The following is a 12,881-nucleotide window of genomic DNA, read 5'->3' as shown; positions in this document are numbered from 1 at the left end:
TTAGAGTGGAGGGGTTGGTGAGGATTAGAGTGGAGGTGTTGGTGAGGGTTAGAGTAGAGGAGTTGGTGAGGGTCAGAGTAGAGGTGTTGGTGAGGGCTAGAGTGGAGGGGTTGGTGAGGATTAGAGTGGAAGGGTTGTTGAGGGTTAGAGTGGAAGGGTTGTTGAGGGTTACAGTGGAGGGGTTGGTGAGGGTTAGCATGAAGAGGTTGGCAAGGGTATAAGGGTGTGCATAGTCTTTATGTTGTACCTCGAGATGCCTTGGCACTCTCAGACAAGTTGACCCATGCCAGCCTGAGGCTGTGTCAGGATCCTTGAGCAGCGAAGTGAGTTGCTGCAGACTATATGGCCATGTTTCCCTCCCCCTCTTCTTCTTTCACCGCATTGAGGATACCAAGCAATCAATGCCTACCTTAATGCTTAAGTGGATGGACAAGTTAGATGCAAGTAAGATGTTTACCTTGGTCGGGAAATCTGCAACCAGGAGGCTCAACTTAAAAATATGGGGAAAAAGATGGGATTTTTTTCTACTCAGAGGGTTTGAACCTTTGGAATTCTCTACCAGAGAGGGCAATGGAGACTCAGTCTTTGAGTATGTTTAAATTACAGATTGATAGATTTCTGATTACTTGTGTTGGATGGGATTATAGACATAATCAGGGTAAAACACTTTCAAGTTTCTGATCAGCCATGATCGCATTAAATGATGGAAAGCCTCCTGGTCTTCCCATGTTCCCAGTGGCAACTATCTTTATGTGGTGCTCTCCTCAGAAAAAAACTTGGGCCCCCGCTGAAGTGTGCAGTTACTTAAAAAGCATGCGCATTGGAGCACACATTTGGATGAACAGGCAGCATGATGTCTGTGTGGTATTTAATCAAAAGGAACATGCTTGGGTGAATCACGTTCGCTCAGCTCATTTTCTACTCGTCCAATTTTGCTGTCTAGGTTTTCTCATTGAAATAACAGCATGAATAAATACAGATTAAATTCACACCTGCATAAAAAAATTTGGAGAATGTCTGGAAAAAGATCAATAGAAAGCCGAAAATAATTGCCATTCGCCTTCTCCATGCTTCAACTGGAGATACAACATATATTGGAGACTTATTCTTTCCTCTTTGAAATTTATCACGGTGTTTCCTTACCTGGTACAAGCTGGAGCCATTAGCTTTAATAATTCTCACTACAGCCATAATGGGGACCCATATAACAGAGAAAATGATCAGACACCAGCCAAGTGCTATTGCCCAGACAGGATATTGAACAGATCCGTATTTTGGTGGGATAAACGTCATTAAGGACCAGAAGAAGGTTATCTGTTTCAAAAGATTACATAAGTCAAGATCAGGAAAACAGAACGAAACCTAGTATCTCAAACATGATTATCTTCAGTTTTGTTCACGGAACCATCACATGAAATTACATATCAGAAATTCAAGTGAAGCCTCTTCAGCAAACAAGCATTGTGTAAGGTGGTTTGTGGTGTATCACTAGAAATAAGTCAACGTCTTATGCTTTTCATGTTCTTTTTATCCATGTCATTTGCTCTCTCACACCCAACAGCATTTTTACTTCTCTGTTATTTCTCCCATGACACCATTTTTCCGAAACATAATTATCTTTTTTGTTTGGAATGACACTCTTCATGAGTTCAGGCGAGGGGAATGGGGTAGGTGATGTAACTATTTTTGTAAAGAAGGCCTCTTTATTCAGAATCTTCATAAATTTTAAGAAATGTGTTCGATTTATGTGTTTTTTTTATGATTTTACTGCCCCATTTACTATTTTAAATGCATTAAGTTTCCAACCATATTTAATCAGTTATTAGGAGATAACAAGAACTGCAGATGCTGGAAGTCAGAGTCGATACAGTGTGGAGCTGGAGGAACACAGCAGGTCAGGGAGCATCAGAGGAGCAGGAAAGTCGATGTTTTAGATTAGGACCTTTCATCAGGTCCTGGTGTGTTTCTCCAACTCCACACTGTATCAACTTTAATCAGTCACTATCTTGTAATGTTATAAATTTTATTCTATGATGTTAATTTTTCATGCGCATCAGATTTTTAATGAACAAGCAATATACCAACAATGAAGTAATGAATTGACAACAAAATTTGAATTAACATATATTGTACAGTACAAAAGAAGGCTGTTTAACCCAACAGACCTTTTCTAGTGTTTACACTCCATACAAGCCTCTTCTTACCAGCTGTTCTTGCATGTACGTTTCTGTCTCTCTCATGTGCTAACCTGATTCCTTGTGGCTATATCTTTGCCATTTGCCTCAGCTGCTCCTGTTGATAGAAAGTTCCACATTCCATTTGCTTCCCAAGCAAATTCCTTATCGGACGTACTTGGGACCATCTTAGATTTATGCCTCCTCATTTTTGTCTCTCCCATAGAATGAAAAATCTTTTCTCAGTGCAAGCCTTTGCTTATTTCTAAACTACAACGTCATTTTAATCAGTTAGCAATAGTTTATTTAATAATTTTGTAACATCTCCTTACTGTTAGTACGAATGGAGAGATAAAAAACCAACAGAGTTTCCACCACAGCCAGAAGGACCAAGACCTTGCCCCAATCATCATCTCAATGTCCTTGATGAATCTATTTATTCCTGTGAACAACAAGGAAATAGAGAGACACCATCACTCGCTCTATCCTGCCTTCAGGGCGGCTTGTTTACTGTTGAAGTTTATCTTATACTGGGTGGCACTAATGAACAGGTTAAACCAGCGAAGAGTTCACTCAGGATTCAAACTGGGGGAATAAACTGTTCCCTGTCACCAACCCAATTACTGTGAAAGTAAAATGTTTGTATACATCTTGAAGAAGTCTCTCTAAGAAAGGCCCATGTTTCTGATCTGTGCTGAGATGGACGGACCCGTTATCAGAGTGGGGGACAATGGAACATCAAAGGTTGTCCTGTGCTGAGATGAAGAATGGAAAGTGGATCCTGGGAGGTCACAGGAAGCATCATGGATACACAAGTTGTTCTGTTTTCCCACCTGCCTTGATTATTGGGAGGAACTGAATGCATTCAGCAGTTACCTGCAGTTGAATTTGGGATGAAGATGTTTGAACAGCTTCCCCATGAACAATTAACAGGAACATGCTAGCAGCAAAACTGACCCCAACCACAACCAGCTGTAACCCAGCAATACAAGGTGTTCACATGTGGTTGGTGCAGGGAGCACTGGAACTACTCAAGGATAGATCTTTGACAATTAAAGAGGGTACACTTGCAAATGAAGACCTCAATCACAGGATTCTGGGTAACCCAAGATGGAGGATGGAAAAACATTGTAGCTCGAGGAGCTGCTGCCTTTTTGAGGTATTTTCAATGTTGAAACTGATTTCCTTCAATTTTCGGAGCAGTAATTACTGTTTTATAAGCTGTTGTATTGTTTTGGTGCTTTGAAACAAAGATCAAAACAACAGCATTTTAAAAAAGGAGGAGGGGAGAGCAGATACTACTCAGAAGTGAAACGCATGAGTAGTAAACCTGCACAACTGTCTGACCAGGCAGTGGTCCTGCCCAGCTGACTGCCTCTGCTGTTTAGAAACAAGTATCTCTGGTCATTGTAGCCCATTCTAAGAAAAATAAACAACAGTGAAATTCACAGCTGACCTTGGAGAAACCTGTGTGGGGGAGCTCATAGCAGGGGAGCAGCTAAGTTGTTTTCTTTAAGGTTTAACTTTATTTGTTTTTTGTCAATCTAAAATAGTAAGTAGAGTGGGTGGTTTTTGATTATATGTTTAATTGAGATCTGCCTCTTGATTGAACTTTAAAAATATAAAACAAAAGTATTAAGCTATCCTGGAACAGTGTTTTTAGAGCAGTAAGACTGTGCTATTTTCTAGATCTTTATTAAGGTGCAGATATGACATTTAGTGGAATGATGTGCTCTTCCTGTTGGATGTGGGATTTTAGGGAGAATTTCAATGTTACTGATGATTATATCTGCAGGAAGTGCATTTAGTTGCAAATCCTATTGGATCAGATGGATCATTTGGAGCAGCAGTTAGAGGCAATGAGGAATTAACAGGGGTGTGATGGATGGTATTTGCAGGAAGGTAGAGAAACAGCAAATACAGTCAGGTAGATGGGTTACCTCTAGGAAAGGTAGGAGAGGTAGGCATATATTGCAGGAGTCTTTTGAGGCTATCCCCATCTCAAACAAGTATGCTGTTTTGGAAAATGGAGGGAGTGATGGACTCTTAGAGTGAGGTAGGACTGACAGCCAGGTTTCTGGTACCGAGAATGGCTCGAATGTAGTGAGGGGTACATCAAGTTCCAAATGATCGATTGTGAGAGGGAACCCTCTAGTCAGAGGCACGGACAAATGTTTCTGTGGCTGGCACCGAGACATCAGAATGGTATGTTGCCTCCTGGGTGCCAGGATCAAGGATGTCTCGGAGGGGGTGCAAAATATTCTCAAAGCGGAGAGGGAACAGCAGGAGATTGTTGTACATTTTGGAACTAATGACATAGGAAGAGAAAAGGACTTGATTTGGAGGAGAGAATATAGGAAATTAGGCTGGAATTCAAAAAGTAGACCCTTGAGGATAGTAATATCTGGATTACTCCCGGTGTCACGAGCTAGTGAGTGTAGGAACAGGAGGATAGAGCAGAAGCGTGTGTAGCTGAAGAGGTGGTGCAGGGGAGAAGGATCCATATTTTTGGATCATTGGAATCTCTTCTGGGGTGGAAGTAACATGTAAAAGAAGGATGGATTGCACTTGAATTGGAAGGGAACTAATATATTGACGAAGATTTGCTAGAGCTGCTCAGGAGGATCTAAACTACTGGAGGGGGGCAGGGGAGAGGACCCAAGGAGACAGTGAGAAAAGGGATCAGTCTCAGACTGGTGCAGTTGGGAAAAGGTGCAAGTCAATGAGTCAAGGCAGGCAGGAACAAAGCAGAGAACGAGGTAGGATTGATAAATTAAACTGCATTTATTTCAATGCAAGATGCCTGACAGGTAAGACAAATGAACTCAGTTCATGGTTGGGAACTTAGGAATGGGATATCATAGCGATTACAGAGACATGGCTCAGGGATGGATAGGATTGGCAGCTTAATGTTCCAGGGTATAAGTGCTATTGGTAGGATAGAAAGGGGGAACAAAGAGGAGGGGGAGTGTCATTTTTGATTAGGAATAACATTATGGCTGTACTTAGGGAGGATATTCCTAGGAGTATGCCCAGGGAAGTTATTTGGGTGAAACTGACAAATAAGAAATGAATGATCATCTTGTTGGGATGGTTGTATAGACTCCCCGATAGTCAGTGGTGAATTGAATAACAAATTTGTAAGGAGATCTCTGTCATCTGTAAGAATAATAGGGTGGTTATGGTAGGGGATTTTAACTTTCCAAACAGAGACTGGGACTGCCATAATGTTAAGGGCTTGGATGGAGAGGAATTTGTTAAGTGCGTACAAGAAAACTTTCTGATTCGGTATGTGGACACTGAATCAGAATGAGCAAAACATGACCTCCTTTTGGGCAATAAGGCAAGGCAAGTGACTGAGGTGTTGGTAAGGGAGCACTTTGGAGCCAGCGATCATATTTATATTAGATTCAAAATAGTGATGGAAAAGATAAACTGGATCTAAAAGTTAAAGTTCTAAATTGGAGGAAGACCAATTTTGACAGTATTAGACAGGAACTTTCAAAATTTGATTGGGGGCAGATATTCGCAGGTAAAAGGATGGCTGGAAATGGGAAGCCTTCAAAAATGAGACAACGAGAGTCCATAGACAGTATGTTCCTGTTAGGGTGAAGGGCAAGGCTGGTAGGTGTAGGGAATGCTGGATGACTAGAGAAATTGAGGTTTTGCTTAAGAGAAAGAAGGAAGCATATGTCAGGTATAGACAGCAGAGATTGAGTGAATCCTTAGAAAAATATAAAAGCAGTAGAAATGTACTTAAGAGGGGAATCAGGAGGGCAAAGAGGGGACTTGAAATAGTTTTGGCAAATAGGATTAAGGAGAATCCAAAGGGATTCTACAAATACATTAAGAACAAAAGGGTAATTAGGGATCCTTAAAGATCAGCAAGGCTGCACATGTTGGAACCGCAGGAGATGGGGGAGATTCTAAACAAGTATTTTGCATCAATGTTTACTGTAGGATAGGATACGGAAGCTAGAGAACTTGGGAAATAAATAGCGATATCTTGAAAAATGTCCAAATACAGAGGAGGAGGTGTTGGACATCTTAAAATGCATAAAGGTGGATAAATCCCCAGGACCTGATCGGGTGTACCCTAGAACTCTTTGGGAAGCTAGGGAAGGGATTGTTCAGCCTCTTGCTGAGATATTTGTATTATCAATAGCCACAGGTAAGGTGTCAGAAGACTGGAGGTTGGTTAATGTTGTGCCACTATTTAAGAAAGGTGGTAAGGAAAAGCCAGGGAACTATAGACCGGTGAGCCTGACATTAGTGGTGGGCAAGTTGTTGGAGGAGATCCTGAGGGACAGGATTTACATGTATTTGGAAAGGCAATGACAAGATTAGCGATAGTCAACATAGGTTTGTGCATGGGAAATCATGTGTCATTAACTTAATTGAGTTTTTTGAAGAAGTAACAAAGACGATTGATGAAGGCAGGACAGTGGACGTGATCTGTATGGATTTCAGTAAGGTGTTCGACAAGGTTCCTCATGGTAGACTGGTGAGCAAGGTTAGAGCCATGGAATACGGGGAGAGTTAGCCATTTGGATAAAGGACTGGCTCGAAAGCAAAAGACAGAAGGTGGTGGTGGAGGGTTGCTCTTCAGACTGTGGTCAGCAGTGTGTCACAAGGATCGGAGTTGGGTCCACCGCTTTTCGTCATTTATATAAATGGTTTCGATGTGAATGTAGAAGGTACGTTTAGTAAGTTTATGAATGACACCAAAATGCGTAGTGTAAGTGGACAGCAAAGAAGGCTACCTCAGAGTACAATGGGATCTTGATCAGATGGGCCGATGGGCTGAGGAGTGGCAGATGGAGTTTAATTCAGATAAATGTGAGGTTGCTGCATTTTGGAAAGGCAAATCAGAGCAGGACTTATACACTTAATGGTAAGGTGCTGGGGAGTGTTGCTGAACAAAGAAACCTTGGAGTGCAGGTCCATAGTTCCTTGAAAATGGAGTCGCAGGTAGACAGGATAGTGAAGATGGTGTTTGGTATGTTTGCCTTTATTAGTCAGTACATTGAGTCTAGGATTGGGAGGTGATGTTGAGGCTGTATAAGACATTGGTTAGGCCACTTTTGGAATACTGTGTGCAGTTCTGGTCTCCCTGCTATAGGAAGGATGTTGGGAAACTTGAAAGGGTTCAGAAAAGATTTACAAGGATGTGGCCAGGGTTGGAGGGTTTGAGCTATAGGGAGAGGCTGAACAGGCTGGGGCTATTTTCCTTGGAACATTAGGGGCTGAGAGGTGACCTTACTGAAGTGTATAAAGTCATGAGGGTGTTATGGTTTGGGTGTTTACCCAAGGTCTTTTACCCAGGGTAGTGGGGTCCAAAACTAGAGGGCATAGGTTTAAGGTGAAAAAGGAAAGATTTAAAAGAAATCTGATGGGCAACTTTTTCACGCAGAGGGTGATATGTGTATGGAATGAGCTGCAAGAGGAAGTGGTGGAGGCTGGTACAATGACAACATTTAAAAGGTGTCTGGTGGGGTCTATGAATAGGAAGGGTTTAGAGGGGTATGGGCCAAATGCTTGCAAACGGGACTAGATTAATTTATGATATCTGGTCAGCATGGGCAAGTTGGACCAAAGGGTCTGTTTCCATTCTGACCAAGACTCTGACTCTATGACACCATCTAATTCTCTCATCTTATGTTTTCTGAAGAGACATGAAGATCCATGCAAGTAATTCTAACTGCATTATTTTACGTTGTTTCAGTTCTTACTCAACTTACCATAAATACTGCTTACAGCGATGAGTTCCTGCAGTGTTGTTATAATGGGGAGCCATCCAATACTGAAATGATCAATTAAGTTTATCCAGTAAATTCCAGCCTGAAATTACAATGAGACATGAGCACTTGAGAAAATAACAGCGGTCTAATATACAAAATAGGTGATTACTGTGACATAAAAGTTGTGTGCTTCTATTCAAGTACAATCTAAACTTGACTAGGATCTCAGGCACTGTATTTAGTAACAGGAGATGGGGGAAGGGTCAATCAGTCTCATGGCATCGCTGCACCTTATCAGACAAATGGTGAAATAACAGTCATCAAAATTGCAGTCATTCTTTATTCCTTAATAATTTGAAGTTTTTGACTTCCTAGTTATAACTAGCAATACATAAAAAGTCACAATAAATTATAAGGATAACATACCTCTGTTACACTCACAAGGCCAAACAAATAAATTAACACGCAAGTGCCAATTGTCAGACTAAAACGCTTTGGTCGTAGGTATTTCGGAAACCTGTCCAGCAGACATGTTAGGAGTTTTTCTGGGAAAATGAAAATTGTTACTTGCAATCAATAATTAATTAATAACTTACACATTCCCAGCGCAACCCGACTGGAAGTACCAAAGCTCAGCAGACCAGAGGAGCACATGGGGACACATTCCATTTAACATGAGTCTGCTGTCTCAATCATTGGAGAGACTCTCAGGCTTTCAATCGATTACAGTGTTCAAAGCTGAATATTACCGCATTTGTGATTAAACATGTTTGCATCAAAAGTAGAGGAATATGATGACAAAGAGACTGCTTTTTTTGAGATCATTTGAGACTTCGACAAATATGAGCTGACCAGGAAGAGGCAACGTGGACATAGGAGCAGAAATTAGGCCATTTGGCCTATCGAATCTGCTCCGCCAATCAATTATGGCTGATAAGTTTCTCAACCCCATTCTCCCACTTTCTCCCCATAACCCTCGATTCCCTTGACAATCAAGAACCTGTCCATCTCTGTCTTAAATATTCTCAATGACCTGGCCTCCACAGCCTTCTGTGGCAATGAATTCCATAGATTCGCCACTCTCTGGCAGAAGTTTCTCCTTATCTCCGATCTAAAAGATCTTCCCTTTATTCTAAGGCTGTGTCTCTGGGTCCTAGTTTCTCCTATAAATGGAAGTGGCTTCACAATGTCCAGTCTGCTCAAGCTGTTTAGTATTCTGTAAGTTTCAATTAGATTCCCCCCTTAACCTTCTCAACTCCATCGAGTATAGTCTCAGAATCCTCAAACATTCCTCATATTGTTAAGCCTTTCATTCTTGGGATCATTCTTGTGAACCTCCTCTGAACCTGCTCCAGGGCCAATACATCCTTCCTGAGGTATGGGTCTCAAAATTGCACACAATACTCTAAATGTGGTCTGAATTAACCTATTTGCATTTTTTTTGGGATGACTAACATGATAGATAAGGGCATGTACGTGGATGTAATTTATGTGGACTTTGCCCAGAAGCATTTGCTCGTGTTTCTCTCAGGAATCTAGGAAGCACTTGGCCTTATCAGCATTCCTTTGTAATACATAGGGATTTAGCGGTGGGAAATAGACAGTTTGGAATAATGGGTATTTACTCCAATTGATAGGATAAACTCCAATTTATAGGATAAAACAAAGTTTCCAAGAGGAATCCATACATATCTGAGCTTTCCACTATATTTATCACGACATAGATGAAAGAATGGAAAATAATATATCATGTTTATTGGTGAAAAGTTGATTATTAGGTAGTCTTGGACTGATTAATGAGCCAGTGGTAAGTTCAAACAGGAACTAGTACATTACACATTACGGAACTCTGACGAAGACGTGATCAACTCTTCTTTGTCACGTGTTCTCTAATAAATATTTTAAATCAACATGTTCAGAGATGTGATGACACCCTGGGGCTTCTGGCTTAGAGGTATGTACACTACTGCTGTGTCACAAGAGCACTCTATATGCATTCTCTTACATATCATTTCTATGTGAGGTGTTATTCAAACACTCCTGGACGATGAATTCTTTCAACCTCTAATACTATATCTTCTCACTGATACTTTTCTTTCACGTGTTGTTTTACATACAACCCTCACAGCCCTGCAAATCCCTGATATTGCAGATTCAATCTGCATAACTCTCTCTAACTGCATTCTAGTCACACTCAGAAATTCAGTCATCTTCTCAGAACTCCAGCCTCATGCTTGCATGGCCTTCATTGAGTTTAGTAGTATTTGGTTCTTTCTGAATTTCCAGCTCAAAATCTAATTCATTCAAATATGTCAAACAAATAAAAATAAGACCCCTCCTGTTTTTACGCAAAGTAGCTTCCATAGTGTGTACTAAATAAGATCTCTGATGATTGTCAATTATCTGGATGATTACTCCTTACCTAACTTAGTCTTGAACTCACACCCTCTCCCCTTCCATCAACTTGAGAAGGTCAATGTTTTGGTGATTCCTATTATAGTTAGAAGACTGCTTTTGATTAGACTGTTCTTAGTTTTGAACTCTTTGATAATCTTGGAGTTTGAGCACTAGAAGCAATTTTTTTTGTGCTGAACCAGAGCTGTGTCTGGAGTTTTCTCACCATTATTTTGAATGCTCTGGAGACATGAATATGTTCCCTTCCTTTCCTCACATCCAAGACTGTCATAGCAGAGATGAATTTTAAAATCCTATTTGTATAGCTTAATTGCACATGATGTGAAGAAATAAACTAGATAGATTCAGTTGCATTATTGTTTCAAACAAAGTGTGTTATTAACAAAATCGTTTGGGTTAAACAAAGACCATTAAAACAGTAGGTGCAAGTCTTGTTTAAAGAAAAATAATTTGTTTCCCAACTCACCCATCACAAACAAATGCTTGCATAATACATAACAAGATAAAACTGACAAGTTTTGGTGTGAAAGACGTAAAGATTGTTGGAAAAATTAAAACAGTTCAATAGGGAATAATAAGTTCCAGTTCCAGAGTTTTTTTTGAGATCATAGAATCCCTACGGTGTGGAAACAGGCCCTCTGGCCCAACATGTCCACACTGACCCTCAGCATCCCACCCAGAACCCATCCCTGTAATCCCTATGGGCAATTTAGCATGGCCAATCCACCTAGCCTGCACATCTTTGGACTGTGGGAGGAAACCCATGCAGACATGGGGAGAACATGCAAGCTCCACACAGACAGTTGGCTGAGGGTGGAATTGAACCTGGGTCCCTGGTGTTGTGAGGTAGCAGTGCTAACCACTGAGCCACTATGCTGCCCCATCTTAAGAGGTGATTTCAGCATATCGGTTGCCTAAATCCAATTGTGTCCTTCACTGTAGCTTTTGGAGGAGGCTTTCATGCTTTAAACACATTTCTTGGTTAACAGTCAGTTCCTTCAAGTCAGTCAGTTCAGCTTAGTTCCTTGAAACAGATGCTGTTTATGTATTCCATGTCGAGAGATTATTGTTTCCTGCTGATAACCATAACAAGATATTTCATCTACAACTTGTGAGGATTCTCATAATGGTGTAAATCAAATAGGAAATGAGGACCATTTCACACTTCCTGGATGTCTGACTAACTAATTTTTTCGCCCTTCAGGGGAAGTGTCATTATCAGCACTGACTACCTTTGATCTAATCCACTTGGTTTTACAAAAATTCGTCAACTGTGTGGATCAAGTGTGTTGCCTGTGCGTTGAACACTTTGACCAGTGCTTTTGTTGGTGAGCTGGACAAAGAGACGCAGAATTCGGGTTTGTGGTTCAGCTCAACTTTATTAACAAAATATTCCTTATTAAAAACAGTATGTGACCATTTCCCAAATTCCCACAATATTTATCCTGTATCTAGCTCTATCTATTTGAGAAAGGATATCACCCACAACTATCCATGTGTTTGAGCTGGACCGTTGGAATCTCCTTCCTCTTCCACCAGGTGGATTTTGCAGTTCAGGGCAGATCTTCTCCTGGATCTTCTTGGGTTGTCGCATGGTCTTCCATCATGAATCTTGCTGCGAGTCTTCACTAAAAGAGTGACTTCCAGGTATGTGTGTTTATTCCACTTGGTCTTGAACTTCTGGAATGTTTTGTGGCCCTTGGCCATTGGTGTCATGAATCGGGTTCAAAATATCCAATGAGGCCATGCCAACACCCTTCACTGTTGCTGTACCAGGAAGATATAAATGTCCTCAGGCACTGGCTGGTTGTCAAGGTGCCAGAAAGTCTGATCAAAACTTCTTCAATACGGAATCCTCAGATTGGTCATTACTGGTTCCCCATGAGCCTTTGTGATCTCTTTGGCCTTGGTTTCCACTGTTCTCTATAGCAGATATTTGCTGTTTAATTTAGTTTGGCCAGTTTTCTGTCAGGCCTGAATTACAGCTTTTTGCCAAATGTTCGAAGTAGCTATTGGCAAATTATGGGCCTTATCAAGGCAATTGAACTCTTAAGGACTTCGGAATCATTTAGAAATGGTGAAGCGGACGCAATTCTAGGTTTCCTGGAGCCCCCAGTCTTTCGTGATGCAGGATAACTGTGTGAGTAAAGAGGCCACATTCTACTCTGCCCAATGTTGCCAGGGGTATCTATCTCCCAGTTCCTTGCAACTTCCACGGAATCATTCCAGCTTCTCCATGAGACAGGATGGTAAGTTGTAATCTACAGGAGGTTTCCTTGCCTATGTTTAACCTAAAGCCATGAGACTTCATGGGGTCTGGAGTCAATGTTGAAGACTCCCAGGGCAATTCCCAGCGATTGTATACCACTGGACCATCACCTCTGCTGGGTATGTCCTGCTGGTTGGACAGGACATATGCAGGGATGGTGATGGCGGTATCTGGGATAGAATCTGTCTCCTGTAAGTGTGACCAAGTCAGGCTGTTGATTGACTGGACTGTGAGATAGCTCTCCCAATTTTGTCACTAGCCCTAAGGAGGACTTTACAGGGT

At 41.2% G+C, this 12,881-nt stretch overlaps 1 protein-coding gene across 1 annotated transcript in view; it reads right to left on the bottom strand.

Moving 5' to 3' along the window:
• LOC109917672 (sodium- and chloride-dependent neutral and basic amino acid transporter B(0+)-like) overlaps window positions 1–12,881 on the bottom strand; it is a 50,905-nt gene that overhangs the window by 1,141 nt on the left and 36,883 nt on the right. Inside the window, exons 10-13 of the mRNA XM_048605211.1 lie at window positions 8,342–8,460; window positions 7,916–8,015; window positions 2,507–2,616; window positions 1,144–1,314 (exon numbers count right to left, since the gene is read on the bottom strand). Of these exons, the coding sequence (XP_048461168.1) occupies window positions 1,144–1,314; window positions 2,507–2,616; window positions 7,916–8,015; window positions 8,342–8,460 (500 nt within the window). The remainder of the gene's footprint in view (window positions 1–1,143; window positions 1,315–2,506; window positions 2,617–7,915; window positions 8,016–8,341; window positions 8,461–12,881) is intronic.

The sequence above is a fragment of the Rhincodon typus genome, chromosome 14 (assembly GCF_021869965.1).
Source record: "Rhincodon typus isolate 14 chromosome 14, sRhiTyp1.1, whole genome shotgun sequence".
NCBI classification, from domain to species: Eukaryota; Metazoa; Chordata; class Chondrichthyes; order Orectolobiformes; family Rhincodontidae; genus Rhincodon; species Rhincodon typus.
The sequence above is the reverse complement of the archived record's forward strand: the minus strand, read 5'-3'. Positions and strand labels throughout refer to the sequence as shown.